This window comes from Manduca sexta, chromosome 21, assembly GCF_014839805.1.
Source record: "Manduca sexta isolate Smith_Timp_Sample1 chromosome 21, JHU_Msex_v1.0, whole genome shotgun sequence".
In the NCBI taxonomy this organism is placed as follows: domain Eukaryota; kingdom Metazoa; phylum Arthropoda; class Insecta; order Lepidoptera; family Sphingidae; genus Manduca; species Manduca sexta.
Window position 1 is genome coordinate 13,228,258 of NC_051135.1, and position 19,145 is coordinate 13,247,402.

General features: G+C 34.7%; 1 protein-coding gene and 1 long non-coding RNA gene across 2 annotated transcripts in view; one reads left to right on the forward strand and one right to left on the reverse strand.

The window, feature by feature from the left end:
• Positions 1–19,145, reverse strand: part of LOC115447482 (diacylglycerol kinase theta) — a 42,859-nt gene that overhangs the window by 14,365 nt on the left and 9,349 nt on the right. Inside the window, 2 exon segments of the mRNA XM_037441009.1 lie at positions 280–382; positions 715–794. Of these exon segments, the coding sequence (XP_037296906.1) occupies positions 280–382; positions 715–794 (183 nt within the window).
• On the forward strand, positions 3,347–5,077 carry LOC115447505. The gene is made up of 3 exons (XR_003939020.2): positions 3,347–3,562; positions 3,816–3,952; positions 4,663–5,077. It is a non-coding gene; the product is annotated as an uncharacterized LOC115447505 (long non-coding RNA).

The window sequence follows — 19,145 nt, forward strand, 5'->3', positions numbered from 1 at the left end:
CAAATACCAAATTCTTACAATATATTCTTTATAGCTATGCTTTTTTTAGCTCTTTACGTTCAAAATACTTCCTTAAAATATTTGGCCAAGTTAGAACCAACGTGTATCTGGCTTAATTTATCTCGCTAACATGTTCACACGTGTTTAATTTGAAAATGGAAAACAAAAAACAAAACAATACCGTAAAATCTCAATTCCACCTTGAAAACAAAAACAAAGGTCAAAAAGAATCAAATTATAAATTTAAATACCGAAGTATTTATAAAGGCATATACTCACTCATGCAGTGTAAAGCTGGTAATTCATCCAGCCGTTTCCGACACACCGTGCAGAACTTGCGTTTGTGATGTGTCGGCTCCGACCAGCAGTGAGCCACGGGATTCTGTTACAGAAATTTAATTTAGTGTTAATTGTAGTGAAGTGAAAATAAAAATGGCAACCAACAGTGGCGAAGGGTGAGATTTACCGAAAGGGAACCCGACACGACATAATATAGGTACTAATATGCATAAATGCGATGACATAGATTTGACATGAATTAAGAAAGGGAAACCGGCATGAATCAGATTATATGGAGTCTTCGCGCAACGAAAAAAGAAACTTGCATTTGCCAATGGTCCGCATAGTATCTCAGTATTAAGTATAAGACGTAAAATATGTCACATTGTCCATATATACTGCAATTTACAAAATGTACAAGACAGTAAAGCTTACCTTTATAAGGCTCGGCGCCACCCCGCAGCACGGCGTCACCACCTGCCCCACACATCGCTCGTGCACAATGAAGTTGCACACTGAAACAAGACAAAATGCTTTGTTAACATTTATAATGTAGCTTTCAGAAAACTACGTTTAAGAAAATAGCTGCTCATTTTCCGGAAATTTAAGCGACGATAAGTATCTAAATATTATTTTCTATCATTTTGTGAAATAACTAGACCAGATAAAAGTACAATTAAAATATAACATTGGCTGGCTATATTGCATTAAATTAGAGAATTACTTACTAAGAACTATCTGTTTTTCTACATTACAATAATCCCATAAAATACTCACAGATTATAATTAAAAATTAATCATCTCTGATCACTCAAAATTACTCATTGAATGTTTTGAATGAATTAAAGAACGACAGATCACTAACCACAGATGTTCAGGGATGTTCGTAAACACGAGTTTTGGTCAGACTCCGCGGGATTGCGTTAAGAATTCTGTTTACTAGCGTGGTCATTACGTTTCTTAGAAGATGCTATGTTTAAGGAAAATTCTTAACGTATGATCCGTAAACACATTGCATTACGGTATTTTATCGAGATGATACATATTCTCAGAAACTTTGGAGATCAACTTTGTTATTGGAATAACATAAAATGATAAAGATTTACTTGAAGATCTCGAGCTGTTTAGTGAAACAAGAAATACTAATAATAATATTCTTGAAAGTATTTTAAATTAGTATTAGTGAGGAATAATGGCTAAAATGAAAATTGTTTTATTTAGAAATAGTTCCGCGACCCTAATGGATAACGAAGGAACTCGCCTGCTAAATACAATCGTGTTTTATGTGAAAAACATAAAATAATAATTTCCTTTTTAATAATTTAATGAATTATGTTTATAAGTAACTTATATTGATGCTATTACGGCCCCACTAGAGGATTGTTCGATAGATACACGCGAACCACCCGGGGTAGGACACACGCGATGACATCATGCGATGGACTTTGACCTGTCTTTACTATTTTTTATATCTTCCGTTTTTACTTTTTAAATTTTGAAGGAGATTGTCTATGGTTGCGTAATTGAAAGTGTATTTATTTATTAATTTATTAATGTAACGCGTATGATACCACGTCGACGAAGTAAAGCGTAGATCTTGTAAAGTATTGTGTAGAGCGTTTGCTGATATAGGAATTGTGAATAACGTTTGACATCTTCTTGATGTACTGTACTCTATCTATTCTTGGCATTATGTTATGCTTAACATAATGAGCTAGAATTTTAAAAAAAATGTGACATTTTAAGTTGACTGTATAGTATATTTTTCATAAAAAAATCTTGACATACGAAATCTGTAAAATACTTCAATGTAAATTCTATCCTTCTACAAGATATTCGTAGTCTAACCATGTACAAATACGTTTCTCTAAAGCTAATACGCTGCAATGAATTGTAAGACTTAACTCAGTTCTCAATAAATGTCGAGTTTTACTTTCATTTACAATGTACAGGATGTAGCTAGAGCGGTATGTGCCGCTCCGGGAGTCATCTCGCTGCGATCGATACAGCCGCGCATGCTCCGCCACATCTCGCCGAGACGCACCCGCCCTGCCACTTGCAGATTCGTTAATGCAGCCTCTGTGCTGGCCATATTAAAAACAAATGTTCTTTTGAATTTCGAATAAGTTTTTAACTCCTTATTATCGGCACTGGCTGTTTCGAGTATTCTAAGTAGATCCTAGTTTACCAACATTAGATTCTACATAATATGTAATGCTTTCAGTTAATCTGGGAGTATTGGAGTAAAGATTTAAATTTCTAGTTAGTGATCGCAGTTGAAGAAAATGTAAAATAATTAATAATCATGGATATTTCTGCCTTTAAAATTTCGTCATATTAAATTTTAAAGGCCGAAATATCCATGATTATTAATTATTATCAACTGCGAATCTTTTTAAATGGCTTAAGAGAGATTATTCTTACTATTATGAACTATATTTTACGAAAATATTATACTGGAACATATTTCTTTAACGCGATATAAAGTTAAAATAAAATTTGTTAAATTTTAGAAATAGATTTCTTACGCAAGAATAAGGCGTACCTATAATATATTTGGGCGTGTCTTTATGAGTCTAATTTTGCATTTATGTAAATAATTCAAGATAACTTGGTTATATCGATTTCATAAATATGTAAACAGTGTATAATAAAATATTTACCGTCTTTAAATCAATGCTTTAATCTACATTTTTATATTACTTAGTATTTAAATTAGGTGTGCACTAAGTACCTATTTACTTACAATATTATTTAACCTTCTAAAGTTTTCAATATTATTTCATACAGTTCATAAGATTACATACTTCTTTCTTGAATCTTTTACATTTTTAAAATTCAATATTTAATCTATATTATAATCGATTGCTACGTCGCGCCGTAGCCGCGTAGACCGGCTACAATGAAAATTTTATTTCATTGTTTTATACGATATTTTTACCTAGTATTTTTTTCGCATTGAATTCAATTTTTTTCATGGAATTCACAGAGGCAAAACGCTGCCCATTACCAATATAAAATATTTTATAATACAATTCAGTGATTTGAGCTCTCTCAAAAGGTCACGTTTTTGTGACTACATTTTTTTTTACTGAATCAAGAGAGAATCAAAGTTATATAATGATTTGTGTACGTTTATATAACAAAAAACACTACTTTACAATATGTCTATTGTTACAGAGTTTGGCTGATGTAATAATCTTAACGTATTACGTAAAAATTACGATCCAACACAAACATACTATTTCTGCGCCCCATTTGTAATTTTGGTGTAAATATAACAGTAAGTTATGAGTACGCCATTTTATATCATTTGGTGCTGTCTAATATTTAAGTAGATTTTTAGAGTCTTAAAAAGATGTTCAGTTAGTAACTCTGTCCTATATTCTCCTTTTGAGTCTTTCAAAGGAAAAGAAAGGAAAAAAAGAGTGCCCGAAAAATTCTTATACAGTTGTCCGTTTCTACAAATATAAAAAGTATGATACACAGACAGACACAAATAAAGAAATAGTTATTAGTAAAACTTAAAATTGCAGGAAATCAAATATTGACCTTCAAGAAACGTGAACTCTTATTGATCTTAGTCACACATCTTGTACAAAGACTTAGACATAGTTATAAGCAGCAGTGACGAAGGTTGAAGTTTTCCCAAAAGTAGCCCGATACAACACAGGTACTAATATATAAATGCGGTCTACAAACCATTCTAATAGTTAGATCCTTCATGGAAGGCAAGCCGGCATGAATCTTGTTATATGGACACTTCGCCACTGCTAAGGCAGCCTAGTAATGTGTTACCAGAGTTCTTACATATTACGAACCTAAAAAAAGTGTTACGTCAGTGGGCACTCGAGTCAAGTCGACTTAAGTCACAAAAGAAGCTTTTTTTTTATTGCTGTGAATGACGAGACGAGCTTGCCGTTCGCCTGATGGTAAGCGATACGACCGCCCTTAAACAGTAGAAACGCTATCCAACACCTTGAAATACAAAATATTGTTTGGTATTCCCTTGCGATCGCCATCCTGAGACGTGAGACGTTAAGTCTTATTATGTCTAGTAGTTACACTGGCTACAATGTCCTTCGAACTGGAAAACAACAATGACTACACCTTGTTGCTTGGCGGCAGAAATAGACACTGCGGTGGTACCTACCCAGGCGGACTCTCACATATGAGAGACCTACCATCAGAAACCACCAGTTATGCAGTGACTATTAAGCAAGAAATACGATCGTAATCATGGAAATAGAGACCTAAGAATACTTACAATAATTAAAACAATAAGTGACAATAGTCCTCGCTGACCAAGCAAGTTGGTTCGTTACAAAAAAAAAACTAACAGCCAGGACTAAAGATTTCTAAAGCCATACTCACAACCCTCAGCACACGCGTCGGTACAACGGGTTTGGAGTGGCGTTGGAGGCTATTTTTAGCCGGCGCTTGTCAATAAACGCTCGTCGTTTTATCGCGGAAGGGCACCGCAGCCGGATGGGGATCAAGGAAACGGTTTTGAGTGCGAACACGATGAGAGGCGGAGCGGTGCGGTAGCGAGAGCAATTAGTATTGATTTTTATTTAATTAGTATCTAATTATTGCTGAGGTTTATAGTTTAAATTTAACTCTAAATATCAATTTATTTGAGTGCAGGAGAGGAATTCTTCTGATTTATTAGAAGTTAATGAGACAATACTAACATGTAACGTTAAATAGCTTAACAAGTAAGGGTCTTAAAACACAAGTTAATGTTGTCTATTTGCGGTCGATGTTTCTATCCAGCGAATAAATGTTTGTAAATATATCAGATCTTTTTCTCATATATCTATATGTATATCGCTATTGTTCTTTGTAAATTGAAAATGGAAAAGCTACACAAGCTCCATATTTATCCTTCAATCGCTACATTTCATACTCGACACTGTGAACACCACCTAACATCTATAATTAATTTCGACAGTAAAATGTATCTATAATTAAAAAGAGTGGATTTACGAGACGCTTCCGCGTATGCATATACGTGAGCACTTAGTGGTGTATTGGTGTTAATACGTCACGTGGTTTAAATAGTCCCAGGGTGGGAGCGGGGGGGGGGGGGATCAGACGCAGTCACAGCCCGCGCGGCACCAACCGACTCGTGCCAACACCTGGCTGATCCTCTCAATGTCTCATGTCATTTGTTTAATATATGCCCGTGAGCCCAGTCACACAATTTACCCTTACATGCTACGTAAAAAAAAATGGGTATGATATATCGTATAGATTTGTCGTTACGATATGTCTTTCCGATATCATTATTTTTGGTTTCTTATTAGCGTTTATGATTGTGAGAAAGCATTTTGTCATTGATAGCAAGAATGAAAGCTCTGTGTTCGATGGCGTAACAGTCCTTCCTAGTAGAAAGTTAAATTTCGGTAAAGGAACTTTTAAGGATTTGGTTTGTATGTCAAGGTGTATATTGCAGAATACAGCAGTTTTGCGTGATGCTGGTAAACATCCAATCTTTGGGTTTTCTTCTTAGGAACAGTACACACAGTTCGTGATGTGATCATCCGTTTTGAATGTAATATGTATACAACTTATAATACATATATATAAATATATACAGTTGTAGAATTCACTAAGCCTGCTGTAAATTTATTTATCGTAAAACTGTATATGAAGAATAAGGAACAAAATCGAAATATAGCAATGAATTTCTTATTTGGCCCATTATAGTACTACACCGGAACCGACAGCAAGAATAGTGCAGGTCAACAATAATACTGACTCATAATTAGGTACTGAGTTAAGTAACAAGGCCAAATTTATTGTAAGGAAAAACTTCATTTTTAACATTCTACTATAATTTCTTGGTCGGACTTCATTGATTTACTTTAATATTGAAAACCTTCCGGGATTGTATTAAGTCTAATCGTCATAGGTATTAAGTACCTACTTATTTGCATCGTATCTATTCTAATTTTCAGTTATTATATTATTTAATTTAAAAATGACTAGGCAACTATAGGTTTTGGTTTATTTTGAATAATTTGCATACAATACGTTTAAAGAATAAAATTTATAATATCTTACACGCCGATTGTTATATTAGATATCTTTAAAAACGGAACGATAAATTCAAATTAAATGTATACTAATGTAGCCATTTTAATTATTATAGTGTAACGTCTTCTCTTAACTATGCTTACTATATTATTATTTAAGTTAATGCAGGTACCTAGTCACCTAATCCTATATTATATAAGTATAAATTAAATTTTTAAAAATATATACATGCATAAGATAATTGTATTTGTCATAATTAAGTTTACAAAAAGCTTTATATACTTAATATGCGCAATTCACAGTAAGACTCCGTTCAGACGAACAACAGTTAAACGCGCATTAACAATTACATGTATTTTGTTCAGAGCATTCACAATTTACATGCTAACACATGCCAGAATGCTGCGTGCGTATAGCATCTGTGCGAGTTCTAAGATATTAAAATTAATGATATAAATTGTGATTTAAACAAATTGCTAGCTAAGCTAAGTGACAAACAAATATACAAAACCGATTTTTAATTAGGCACAGAGGCCGAAAAAATGTTTAATGCGCATATATACACAAATTGAAAAGAACATTATACTGCCTATGTGTGTAAAGTTAAATTATTTATATGGATTGTAGTGGCTTTAGCTTTCTATATATATTTTTTATATTATTATTTCTTTTTTCGGATATAACTCGAATCGATAAATGAAACTTTAAAATCGATTATACCATGCTATAAAAATCGATTAATAAACAGAATGCGAAGTGTTAATTAATGAAGTGATTCAATGCGCGCAAATAGCCGCCGCTATAGATAGCCCTGTTGCGTGTACGCACGAACCGAGCAATTCCTACACCATATTGAGCTTTAGGTTATTTTCGTACAAATGCATCACGCATGTTATGATATCCTGTAAATATTTGGGACTGTTGTAATTAACGACTTAAAAAGCATGTGGTGAAAAGGAATATCAATCTTATTTCCCTTTCAATTTAAGGTGTCTTTAAATGTTTATTGTTACTTGTTGTTGTATCAGTTAGGCTCGCGACTCTATATCCTTTAATTTTATTGCAATTATGCAGCCTGTTATTCTTTGTATATTTTCTTTACCACATCCCTACTGGGGTTGCATAAAATATTATAAATGGCAACTAGTAGACATATCGTTTTACGTAGGTAATGCAAACGAATTAACGAAAATACTTAAAATTGAAGTTTCATAAATAAAATCTTCTGATAATTCCATATCCAAATTCTACATTTAGATTTCATTAAGTTTAAGTTTTATTTAGTCGATTTTGGCTAAATTTTAATAATAAATCGATTTAATAGTCCAATCGCAGGTTTAGCGTGATAATAGTGTGTAAGGGCACATGAGTTAATTATTTACAATGCGAGGGCTGGAAGTAACCTGTTGATATCGCGTGACGACATAATACTGTACTTTGTAAACGCAAGGAGTGAACTTTAGTTGTGGTTTCTAGTATGACTCTATTTCACCATAACATTTAGCATTGCAACTCATCAGGATTAAGGTTAAAAAGATGAAATTATCGCAATTTTAATTCTTACATCCACATATACAGAAGCTGCGATAGCCTAGTTGGGAGTATAGCGAACTACCGAAACGAACGTTCGCAGGTTCAAAACCCAAGGGCACGCACCTCTGATTTTTCTAAAATAATATGTATATTTTTTTGTGAATTATCGCTTTGAAGAAAAACTTCGTAAAGAATCCTGCATACCTGAGTATTCTGCATTAGAATTTTGATGTGGGAACTCTACGAATCCGCATGAGGCTAGCGTGGTGAACTAAGGCCTAATCCCTCTCAGTAGTAGAGGAGGCCTGTGCCCAGCAGTGGGACAGTATATAATATAGCACTGATATTATTATATCCACATTTATAACAGGTAAACGACTCTATCTAGCCTTCGCACCACCGATACTGTTGCACGCAGTCTTTATCACTAAATAACGAAGCATGGTGAATCTAGGAACACTGTCCTAGTCCCAAAATTCGTGACTCGTAAGTCGATATTTAATTTTGATTTTTCTGATTGGTCGAGAGACCGATGCGTGAGTCACGTGTTAGACTATCAACCAATCACAATAAAACGACACGGAGGCGTGTCGTGTTTTTTTGCCATATTTTAGGCACACAGAGCTGTCTTTAATCCGCAACCATCCATTTCTCTCAATAGTGCGGGATCCATCTACGTCAATGGCGAGATTAAAAATTGCAGTCGAAAGGAAATTTACTTCGAGGTAGGTAGGACTAGAAATGGAGATCAGAATGGGACAGGCAAATATGCAACTAACTCTTGACTTCAATGTTGTGGTTCGATAAAAGAATGGGGATTTTATTCATTCATGTAGGATTTGAAGTGTACTTAATGTGACTATGTGATAATAGGTTCAGGATATGTCATCCCAGAGCGGAATTAATCTCAGTAAATATGTGAGCACTATTGGTACGGCTGTTTGAGATTTGTATATTATGATGGCTATTCAGAGGTTGTTTTAGACGAAGATACTTAAGAATGAAGAACTTTTAAAGGTTAGCTAGCAACATGAATCGTTAGTCAATGTTGATCAAATCAAACACCAGCCATAAGTCTTGCCTTTACTCTACATTAGAAATGGGTAAACGCAAGTTATAAACTTCATATCCAGAAGTAATGGTTGGATATTATTTTATAAGTGACCTGAAACAGGTTTGAAATAACTGGAAATTATCTGTATATTATATAAAACTCTACAACATTTATTATAAAATATATTTTTGAGTTATAACTATCATAAATAAATAGAAAATATTTCGAATATCTTTTATTATATCTAATATTTTTTTTAATAAATGTAAAGCGACACATTTGGAAAATTGATACATTTTATCCGACTGAGGAAAGGAGAGTATGTGTTCCAATATTTTTGTAACATGTGCAAAAGTTTTCACGAGTGTTTGGTGTTTATTATAAAAATAATGGTATTTTAATTGTTGTATGTATGATTAATACATAACGCCAGTAATTAGTATACAAAGCTCGAATGAAAAGAATAAATTTTCTGTCCGCGAATTTATTTTTGTAGTAGTGTAATAATTAATAAAGAATTTCAAAATGTAAACATATAATATTATCTATACGTAATACACTGGAGATCCACTACACAAGTGGCCGTGTTGAAAATTATAGTGTTTCTGCTATAGGGGAGACCGAGGGGAGTTGAAACAATTTTCACGTTTTGTTTGATATAACTCATACTATTATCAGAAATCTTATGGTACTAGTACCAATCGATAGGTTATTTTATACACTTGCGAATGGCTAGCATAAAGAAACTGTAAGCGTTAAAAATTGTGGTGAAAAATCGACTTAACCGTAACAAGTCAACTTGTTTCAACTCCCCTCATACCGAGGTAAGATGAAACAGAGGCCGAGGAGAGTTGAAACATTATGATTCTGGGGAGTTATAGGAGCTGCAAAATAAAAATGATGATTTGATTTAAAGGTTTAAATTAAAATTAAACTTTTCAAGTAATGAACGACCCTTTTTTAGTAATATTTAATGACATATCAGTCAAGTAGGTCTAATACAAATAATAAACTCCTAAATTACTAAAAAGTAACATGACGTCCTATGCGTAACATCAATTATAATCAGTCGAATCAACAAAATATTTTACATTCTTATTTAACTTATAATCTATAGGTATTAAAAATCAGTCGTTTTTTAAGTATTACAATAAGTACTAACAAATATTTAAGTAACAATAATCTAAAAAATGTCAAAGACAAATTGGAAACTAATTAATCTGACAAGCAGTTGTGGCAAACGTAAGAAAGTTCTCTACCAGTACAAGCTTCATGAGCCCAGTTTTGGCATTCCAGACATTGAACCCACTTTTCTTTGGATCTGCTATTTGAATATGGCTCCATACAGCAAATGCAGAAGGATTCCTCTTCTTCTTCATCACTGTCTTCGTTTCCTCTCTTTTCTTGACAACCTTAACCTTTTTAGTTTTACTCCCTGGTTTTGATCTTTTCTTGCTTTAGTTTCTTCAAAGTTAGGTTTCTTCACCTTTTCTTTAGCCGTTCTAGCTGCTTCGATTGCAGCTAGTTCATCTTTTACGGGAGTGTCAGTTAAGATAGCAGATTTCCCTTTGCGTCTATTTGTTTGAGTTCCTATTCTTGGAGGAGCCAAACCTCTCCAGCCATTTGATTCTCTGTCCAAGAAGACAGAATGTTTTTATTATATTCCACACATAGCCAACTTATAGGCAAAAGTTCTGGTTTCCTTATTACTCAGGCAAAAGTTAGCAGCAGCGCAGTTTAAAAGATAGTCATAGAGTATCTTCTCCTCTGAAGCAGTAAACACAGTTTTCTTGGGGTATCCAACTGTTGGAGCACCCACAGTTTCGTCAGCTTCATAAGCAGTCTTTTTTTTATATATCTGTAGATTGAGGTGTAGTTCAGTTTGTAACTCGAAGTCGCTTCACGGAGACTTTTGTGTCGTAAAGTGACTTCTTCAGCAGCGAGATCATAAATCTCGCGACTCGCCATACCTCTGTCGGTCTTTCGTTTATAATCAGTAGGCATGCTGAAACAAATAAACGCATTAAATCAACAATAAAATCCTTTAATCTTTGTAGTTTTTATTTTTTAGCTATAATCAGATATTAAATTGAAAACGAGGAGAGTTGAAACAGTCTGTTTCAAATCACCTCAGTGAGAAAAAACCTCCCAATTTTTATTCAAATCACGATCAAGCAGTAATTACACAGAAATCAAATTTACCAATTATATTTCATGAATCTATAGATAATGAGTATTCAAAACGTATATATTGCAACCCAAAATACAAAACCACTATTAAAGTACGAGCATCGTAAAAAATCGTGAAATACTTACTTTTTGCTATTTTCGGCACATGTCACTCAGAACTATACAACCGCACGACTGACGCCACAGGCGCGAACTGACGCGATAGCGGGTGGCGGGAGGTGGTTGAAAAACGACGTTGCCAGATCGCTAACGGTTTTAGGTTCCGAGAAATCGGGACTGTTTCAACTCACCTCTGTTTCAAAACCCCTCGGTCTCCCCTACTTCGTTTTTTTTGACAATTGTTTCTTTAAAATATTTACGTTTGTGTATTTATTATTCTTTGTATTATAATTTATTTTTCTAGTACTATGTGAAAATATGAAACAAAAATAATGCAAATATATATATTACCATAATATACTTAGATATTCGTCGAGATAAGATTATTTATTAACTACTCTTACACGGAGCCAACGCAAAGAATATTTTAGTGTGGGATGAATCCCATAAAAAGAGTAATTACGTCCAAATATCTTCACGTAGGTTGTTGATATTATTTACTACGAAAGCTATAAATAGTAGTCATATTTTGGTAATCTTTCCCTCGTTTAATTCTCCCGTTGTCCTTCAGTTGCCTACTACACTAATTTAATATTACTAAAACAATATGGCGAGTTGCTAGCGTCAGTGTTCCGAATGATTTTACCCCAATTCCTAAGTTAGAACAAGGCGAAGTATGACGTAACAAGCCAGTTAAAAAACAATAACAATAATGACCTACTCTAATGGATTTGGACATCAAGATAGATCCGTACACATGGTGCTGAGGCGCCGGGCCCGCAGCACGTGCTGACCACATTTCATACCAAAATAATGCGCCTTCGGTGACGCGCAGAACAATACCGTGTCACACTTCCACTACGAGAAACAAATATTCCGTCCGAAAATCGTGATTATTTTTCAGAGGCGAGTGGCGCGGCCTTCGGCGGGGGGGAGAGGCGCGTCGAGCGAGGGGCAACGCGGGGCTAGAGGTGCGGAGCTCGAGGCGCGGGGCGCGGCGGGAGGTCGGCATTGACGTCACTCGCGCAGGCCAATCGCGCTCCGGCTCGCGTTCGAAATTCGACTTAGCCGCGGGTGGCTTAGCTGTATCCTCATCGAAGCTTTGGCTGTATAGTTTCGTGCCTTTGCATCTTATTTCATAGATAACGTTTGGATGACTCATTATTCTAAATCTAATTAGCATTCCTTAAAAAATTTATTTGCCTAATTAAATCAATACAGGTTTATAAATTGATATCTTAAATGCTCGTAAGTGTAACAGTCGCCAGCAGCACGTCTAGCACGGTACCGGGTGCACTGACGTAATAACGATAGTAACCTCGTTCTGTAATTCGGTGAATTTTAGTTTACTACAATCGGATAGTGGTGCTGTACTAGTTCTTCATACAAATATTTACTACAGTTAACGAGAATAGCGTTATAACTGTGCGCAGTCCGAACACTGGAGGAAAAGTTTCGAAATAAGAAATTGTAAAATAAATTGAGTGCGCCGACGAACCGTCGCGATCCCTTCGCGGCTGAGCGTGAGCCGACCGCCGCTGTTCTGTTATGTTTGCCGAGAATTATAAATGAAGACAACGCAAACAACTTTTGTAAACGCGAAGTTGTTTTCTTTTTCTTAAGTTATTCAAGACTACTTTATCTTGTTAAGAATATATCACGATCCTGTCAGGAAAATATTTGGGTCTTGAATATAAAAACGTATGTCCAGTCGTTCGGTGTTTCAGAAAATATCAGTAACGAAATACAAGATAGAAAATGGAACAACTTTCTTCTTCTATCTGCCCTTATTAACATTACTGTGACGTACCTACAGTCAGCGCAACTTGAATTTCCGCGTATCATGCACAAAGGATTAGGTTTTTTTGCTATAATCACCGCAAGCCTAACTTTCTGTGTGGTGACAAAATTTATTCAAACAAACAAGCAAAAACTAAAACCTAAACCGCAAAAGAAATATTTTTCAAAACTTTAAACCCACGTTCGGATATGTTATAGTATTTATAATAATACCTGTATATTTCCTAAAATTACATTTTTATAATCAAATGCTAACCTCTTAACTCTAATTTCTCAAGTGTTTTTTTAAGTTTAGAATTAAGTCACAGTTTTATAGCTGTCCACTGTAAAGCTAAGAACACTAACCGGACATAACTTCCATATACACAACATTTTTTACGCTTTAAAGATAAAAGGAAATTAACATAATAATAAAATTTACAATAAACAAACCCGTGACGTTAACTAGTGGACAGTGTTACGCGAATAGCACAATAATGGGCGCCGATAAAATAAAGGCCTGTAAGTGCGTGCGCGGGCGCACATCAAACGACGTCAGCCGAAGCCCGGAACTGCACGACACCTGCGCGCGCACTGTAAACAATACTATTAAATACGTGGCTTGGCGACTGATGGGACTTCTGCTGGTTGATGCAAGATGCCTTTCTATAATCTTTATCGCTCATAATACCTATACAGAAAATCTGTTCTCTGAATATTAACTTATTACTTAGGATTCTAAGTGCAGTAAAGCATTACAGAGTTCTCAAGCATTCAGTTAAAGCACTCAAAAGCTAAAAGTTATTATGGTTTTTATAAAATAAGATATATCTATTTTTAATATTATATTTGTATAAAATAATAATAAAGCCCCGAAACTGTCCTTTTAAACTTTATTTGTATTTATGAAGAAAAGGCAAAGCCAAATATCGAACAATATTTAATTAAGTGCCAAAATAAGAAAGGCTAAATTTTCAACGTCGTTGTTGTATTTCTGTTATATACAAATTATATTAATTATCATGAAGTAATATCTAAGAAAACTGTTTATCCAAAAACGAAACTTAAGCAATTCAAGTACGGTTTGGCGCTTTGATTGGTTTTAAAACCAAAATAAATGATATTCAATCAACTAACATTAATTGATCAAATGGATTGCAATTAAATATTTATCAATTTATAAATTCATAAGTTCGTTGACCTACATTCGGTGGGATGTATAATGATCGGTGGTGGGTCGGATCCGGCCCGCCCTCTGACGTCACGCGTGGCACAGTTCTGCGCTGGAGCGCCGGGTCACAGTACAACCCCCCCCTGCCCCCTCCGCGCCTCTCCGCTGCACTCCCTTACCCGCATCCCACACCCCGATGTAATACAGAAATTAGGCGGGCGCGGGATGTATCACGAAATGGGCAAATGCGATAGTTGATAACATTTAAAAATGACTATTACTAACTGAAAATACTGTCTATTTTGCAGATGCATAGTATTTTAAAAGGGTTGGGATTATTATTTCTTAAACTATTATATCTTTTGTAATTGAAAAATTATGTTATACATAAGTTGTGACAGAAAAATACCCGTAAAGAAATATTGGTTTTAGTCACTACTTATTTCCACAAACGCATTCTTTCAGTTTGATTCGATGTCATTTTATTTGGAACTTAAACGTAACATAAATTTATAGATTTAAGATGCCCTACGAAAAGCCGAATCTTAAAACAATCTAAAATAAAGTCTAACATAAAAACCATAATCGAGACTCAGTGTTGCCAGTTATCGAATAACAATGTCCTTAATTATACAAATTTGTGACGTATCCGCGCGCGCCCGCTGCATTCGCGTGCCGCTTTTAAGTAATTCAAGTAAGTGGACTGCAAATAGACATTACAAGCGACGCTTTATGGACACGAGTATTAAACGAGTTATTGGGAGGAACTAATAATAGTGTAGAGGTGAATTGTAAAAGGTTAATAGCCATGATAAATCAGCCATTGTAATTGATTTATTAGGGGATGATCAAGTTGTGTGCCAGATTTATGGCATAAAGAGTGTTTACGACAAAAGTATCTACCCAGGAAGTAGAATAGAGAACAGAATGAGTACTAAAATTAATTGTTTTTTTGTTTTAGTTGTCATAAGGAATGAGAATATACGCCGAAATACTCCGAAATACTCTATTCTCCAAATAGCAGAGTGCAATAGCACCTCCAAATTTCGGCACTGAAATTACCATTTGATAGAAGGATTATATTAATCAAGAATTAATGCAATCTTAATTCATTTCACAAAAGGGTTAATAAGCAAGATATAATAAGGTGTTATTGAAAGCAATATCATCTAATATATAATCTGGTACAGGTGGAAATAAAGATTTATACCTCTACCAGAGAAAACTAAATTATTAATCAAAGTCCAAGATCTTCAAACCTGTCATACGAACAATCAAAAATGACACATAACGAGGTAGTTCCACACGGTGACGTCACGTAGTTTTATTTACACTGACAACACTACACGTTCTATATTTAACTGGCTACGTGATTTTCAACATGTAGCCGAATGAGAACGTATCGACTGATATTGTACGGATCTTGGGTTTGTCACTGAGAAATCGAAGCAGAAAAGGCGTGTTATGCAAGAATATAGGTTTACGGGCCTCTATGGTAATGTCTTGTTTCTACAAAGACCACGATATTGCCATTATTAAGACATACCTGATATTAAGTTTTTACAAATAAAAGGCGGGGTTCAAAAAAAATCTGATGATGTCTTATGTTTACGCGATTGTTAGACACTGAAATAAAACTATTTTTCAGACTTTATCGCGTTTTTTTATACTATTATATCACTACATAGTATAAAACAAAGTCGCTTTCTCTGTCCCTATGTCCCTTTGTATGCTTAAATCTTTAAAACTACGCAACGGATTTTGATGCGGTTTTTTTAATAGATAGAGTGATTCGAGAGGAAGGTTTATATGTATAATAACATCCATTAAATAGTGGAGAAATACTGTTCTTTTGTTATGTTATACCCGTGCGAAGCCAGAGCGGGCAGCTATGTTTTTATATACAACGTTCACAGTTTTTCTGTAGTGTACTTAGAATCAGCATTGCACCCGTGCGTAGCCGGGGCGGGTCGCTAGATCTCTTATATAAGAAAAACGCGAAAAAATTGTTTTATTTCAAATAATGCTGATGGTTGTATTTTTACATTGAATACAATGAGTATTCTTTTTTAGGAAATGATATTATCCATGTCCATGGTAATCAGGCATGTAGTGGTAACTAAGTTGGATATAGTCCGTAATTGAATACTTGTGTATCATTCAAGAGATGTAACATTGTACTTTCAATGTAAATAATGATTGTTTTTTGTGGATATTAGAATTAAACTACGTAAAAATATGGATCGTTTAATGGATTATCAATATCTTTCTTATATAAAGACGTTACAACTGTGTAAGTTGTTTCATTAAATACTTTATAGGACTAAGGTAACGTTAGTTACATTCTACCTATCCTAGGGAGAAATAAGAATTATTGATATTATTGAATTTTTATTCCAATAATATTCTTTTTTTATATATTTTATACACACATAATAATACAACATCTAATTGTGTTGTAGTCTTTATGTAGAGGCTACAAGGCCTACGCAGACCTTACTACGAACTGCTACGACGATCGTAGCACTCGTAGCAAGTTTATGTAGAGTTATACCTCTAATATTGCCATTTATTGATACATTAAATATCAGTGAACTACGAAACAAGCAGTGACGAAGGGTGATAATTTTCAAAAGGCCAAAGAAGTGCATTAGTTAACGAATCGCGGCCAATCTAACACAAAACAGAAACGAAGACAATCGTAAATAAACCTAAAAAGTAAGCCGGTAGGACTCAGATTGTATAGACGCATCGCCATTGGAAACAAGAGGGTATCTTTTACCGAAACAAAAGAACAACGCTAATAGAATTTGAATGGTGGTTATTTTGGACACAAGTGGAGTTGATTTAGTTATGAAACGTATGTTTTATGCTCGGACGAGTTTGTTATATTATATTGTATAAGTGCTGGCCCATTATTTTTAACAGTTTACGTTGGACGCGCGCGCGTTAAACTGAAGTAGGCCGTCGCATTAGGGTTACCGTTTGCAAAAGTGTGTTGTGATTTAATTTTTGCAGGGAAATTTTGATTTTGGACACCCTATGGATGATTGGTGGACAGTTGACATGTGGCTACTTAACCTTACCATATCTAAATATTCAACGTTGCCATTTATACATTGCCGAAGTCCAATGAGAAACTGGGGGACAATTCTGGAGGATATTGCTAGGCAATGTATTACTGGTCGATCTGTGTCTGGATTATTATATAGCGGATTTTGTTTAGTTATTACTTCTCCCTATTACCAACAAATGGACTTTTTCGAGATAGCAACATGATATTCTATTTCTAACCGTGTTAAAGCAAGCAATTCACAATAAATCCTAAAACGAGCAAGGAATCTTTTAAAAAAGCGGTCACTACCAACCAGGATACTGCCGAATGCGTTATCGATATTGGAAGGAATGATTACAGTTTTGTGCGATTATTCAACGCACACAATGGAAAGCTGTAAAATGGAAACTGACCGAGGCCCTCCATACCAGGTTAGGACCGCTTAACAGTTATATAATGTCGTCGCTCTACTATACCCAAATTGATAAATAATAATACAATGTACCTACTTCTGAAACTGGAAAAACTAGATGCTATGTGCCATTACTTTAGTCGAACTAAAACTGAATATGAAGTATCTCTCACTTATATAAGTTACTGAAAATGTATATAATGTGGCGCTGGTGGCCTAAGGTCAAATTTTCTGAAAGGTAATTGCGGTCTGCACGTAATTCTAATTAATGATAATTATTAAATTCTAGATAAAGTTAAACCGGCAGGAATCGGTTCATATGGACTATTCGCCACTAGTGTTAATAATATTATAATACCAGCCCTGTATTATATACTGTCCCACTGCTGGGTACGAGCCTCCTCTACTACTGAGAGGGAATAGGCCTTAGTCCGCCACGCTGTCCTAGTGCGGATTGGTGGACTTCACACACCCTCGAAAATTCCTAATGGAGAATTTCTCAGGTATGCAGGTTTCCTCACCATGTTTTCCTTCACCGTTAAAGCAAGCGATAATTCACAAAGCATATGTACACATAATTATTAAAAAAGTTAGAGGTGTGTGCCCTTGGGTTTTGAACTTGCGGACATTCGTCTCGGCAGTCCGTTCCAGAACCAACAAGGCAATCGCCGCTTTACTAGTGTTTACCATAGACAAATTGATAAAACTGCATGATCGTGTTAAAGTTAATTATTTACAGAATCTAAATGAAGTATACCATTGAATGGATTATAAATAATTCCCTTTCACAACTCTGCCATTAAAATGTGTCGTTTTTCGCGAACACCCTGAGATGACAGTGCGCTACGCAACCCTGGCCGCGCAATGTTAACTGCAACTAATACACACGGCGGTTATTTCCGTCCGTGCGTACAGGAATACGTGTGTATTTTAGATTTAGTTGATATAAATAGAGCTATTGTTTGACCCAAATGTCGCCCATCACAACTTTGTGGCTGTAGTGATCTCATTCATATATTTCGTTGATTTTTAAACTTTCGCGAATTCGTTTGGTTTTCGTTTTAAATTTTATTTACTTTTGAAACATGCGTATGCTTTGAATTTTACTGGAAAAGAGTTTAATAATTAATCTTTCTTTATTATAACGTAAATATGATTTGTGATTTCTTGTTATAAATTATAGATGTTAATATTCAATAATTATAATCTTGCAATTTTCATAATACTTTTTCTTATAATTAAGAACTTCAACCATGAAAAAGCAAGTAAGACGTCCCATCCAAAACGGATTTTTTTTTAAACAAAACACGAACACAAAAACCTCCTCAATCCTCGAAGGAGGAGGCAGAGGTATGAGGGCACCTATTGTTACACACCAATGTTTCGAAATTTGTTTTTGTTTTATTGTTGCTTTTATTATTAAAAATTTTGTAATTTTATATTGTTTTATTTATATACCGTCATGAAATTATTTCAAAATTAGGTGGGCCAACGAGATTTTCATTACCTTAGAGAATGTTAATCAGAAAGT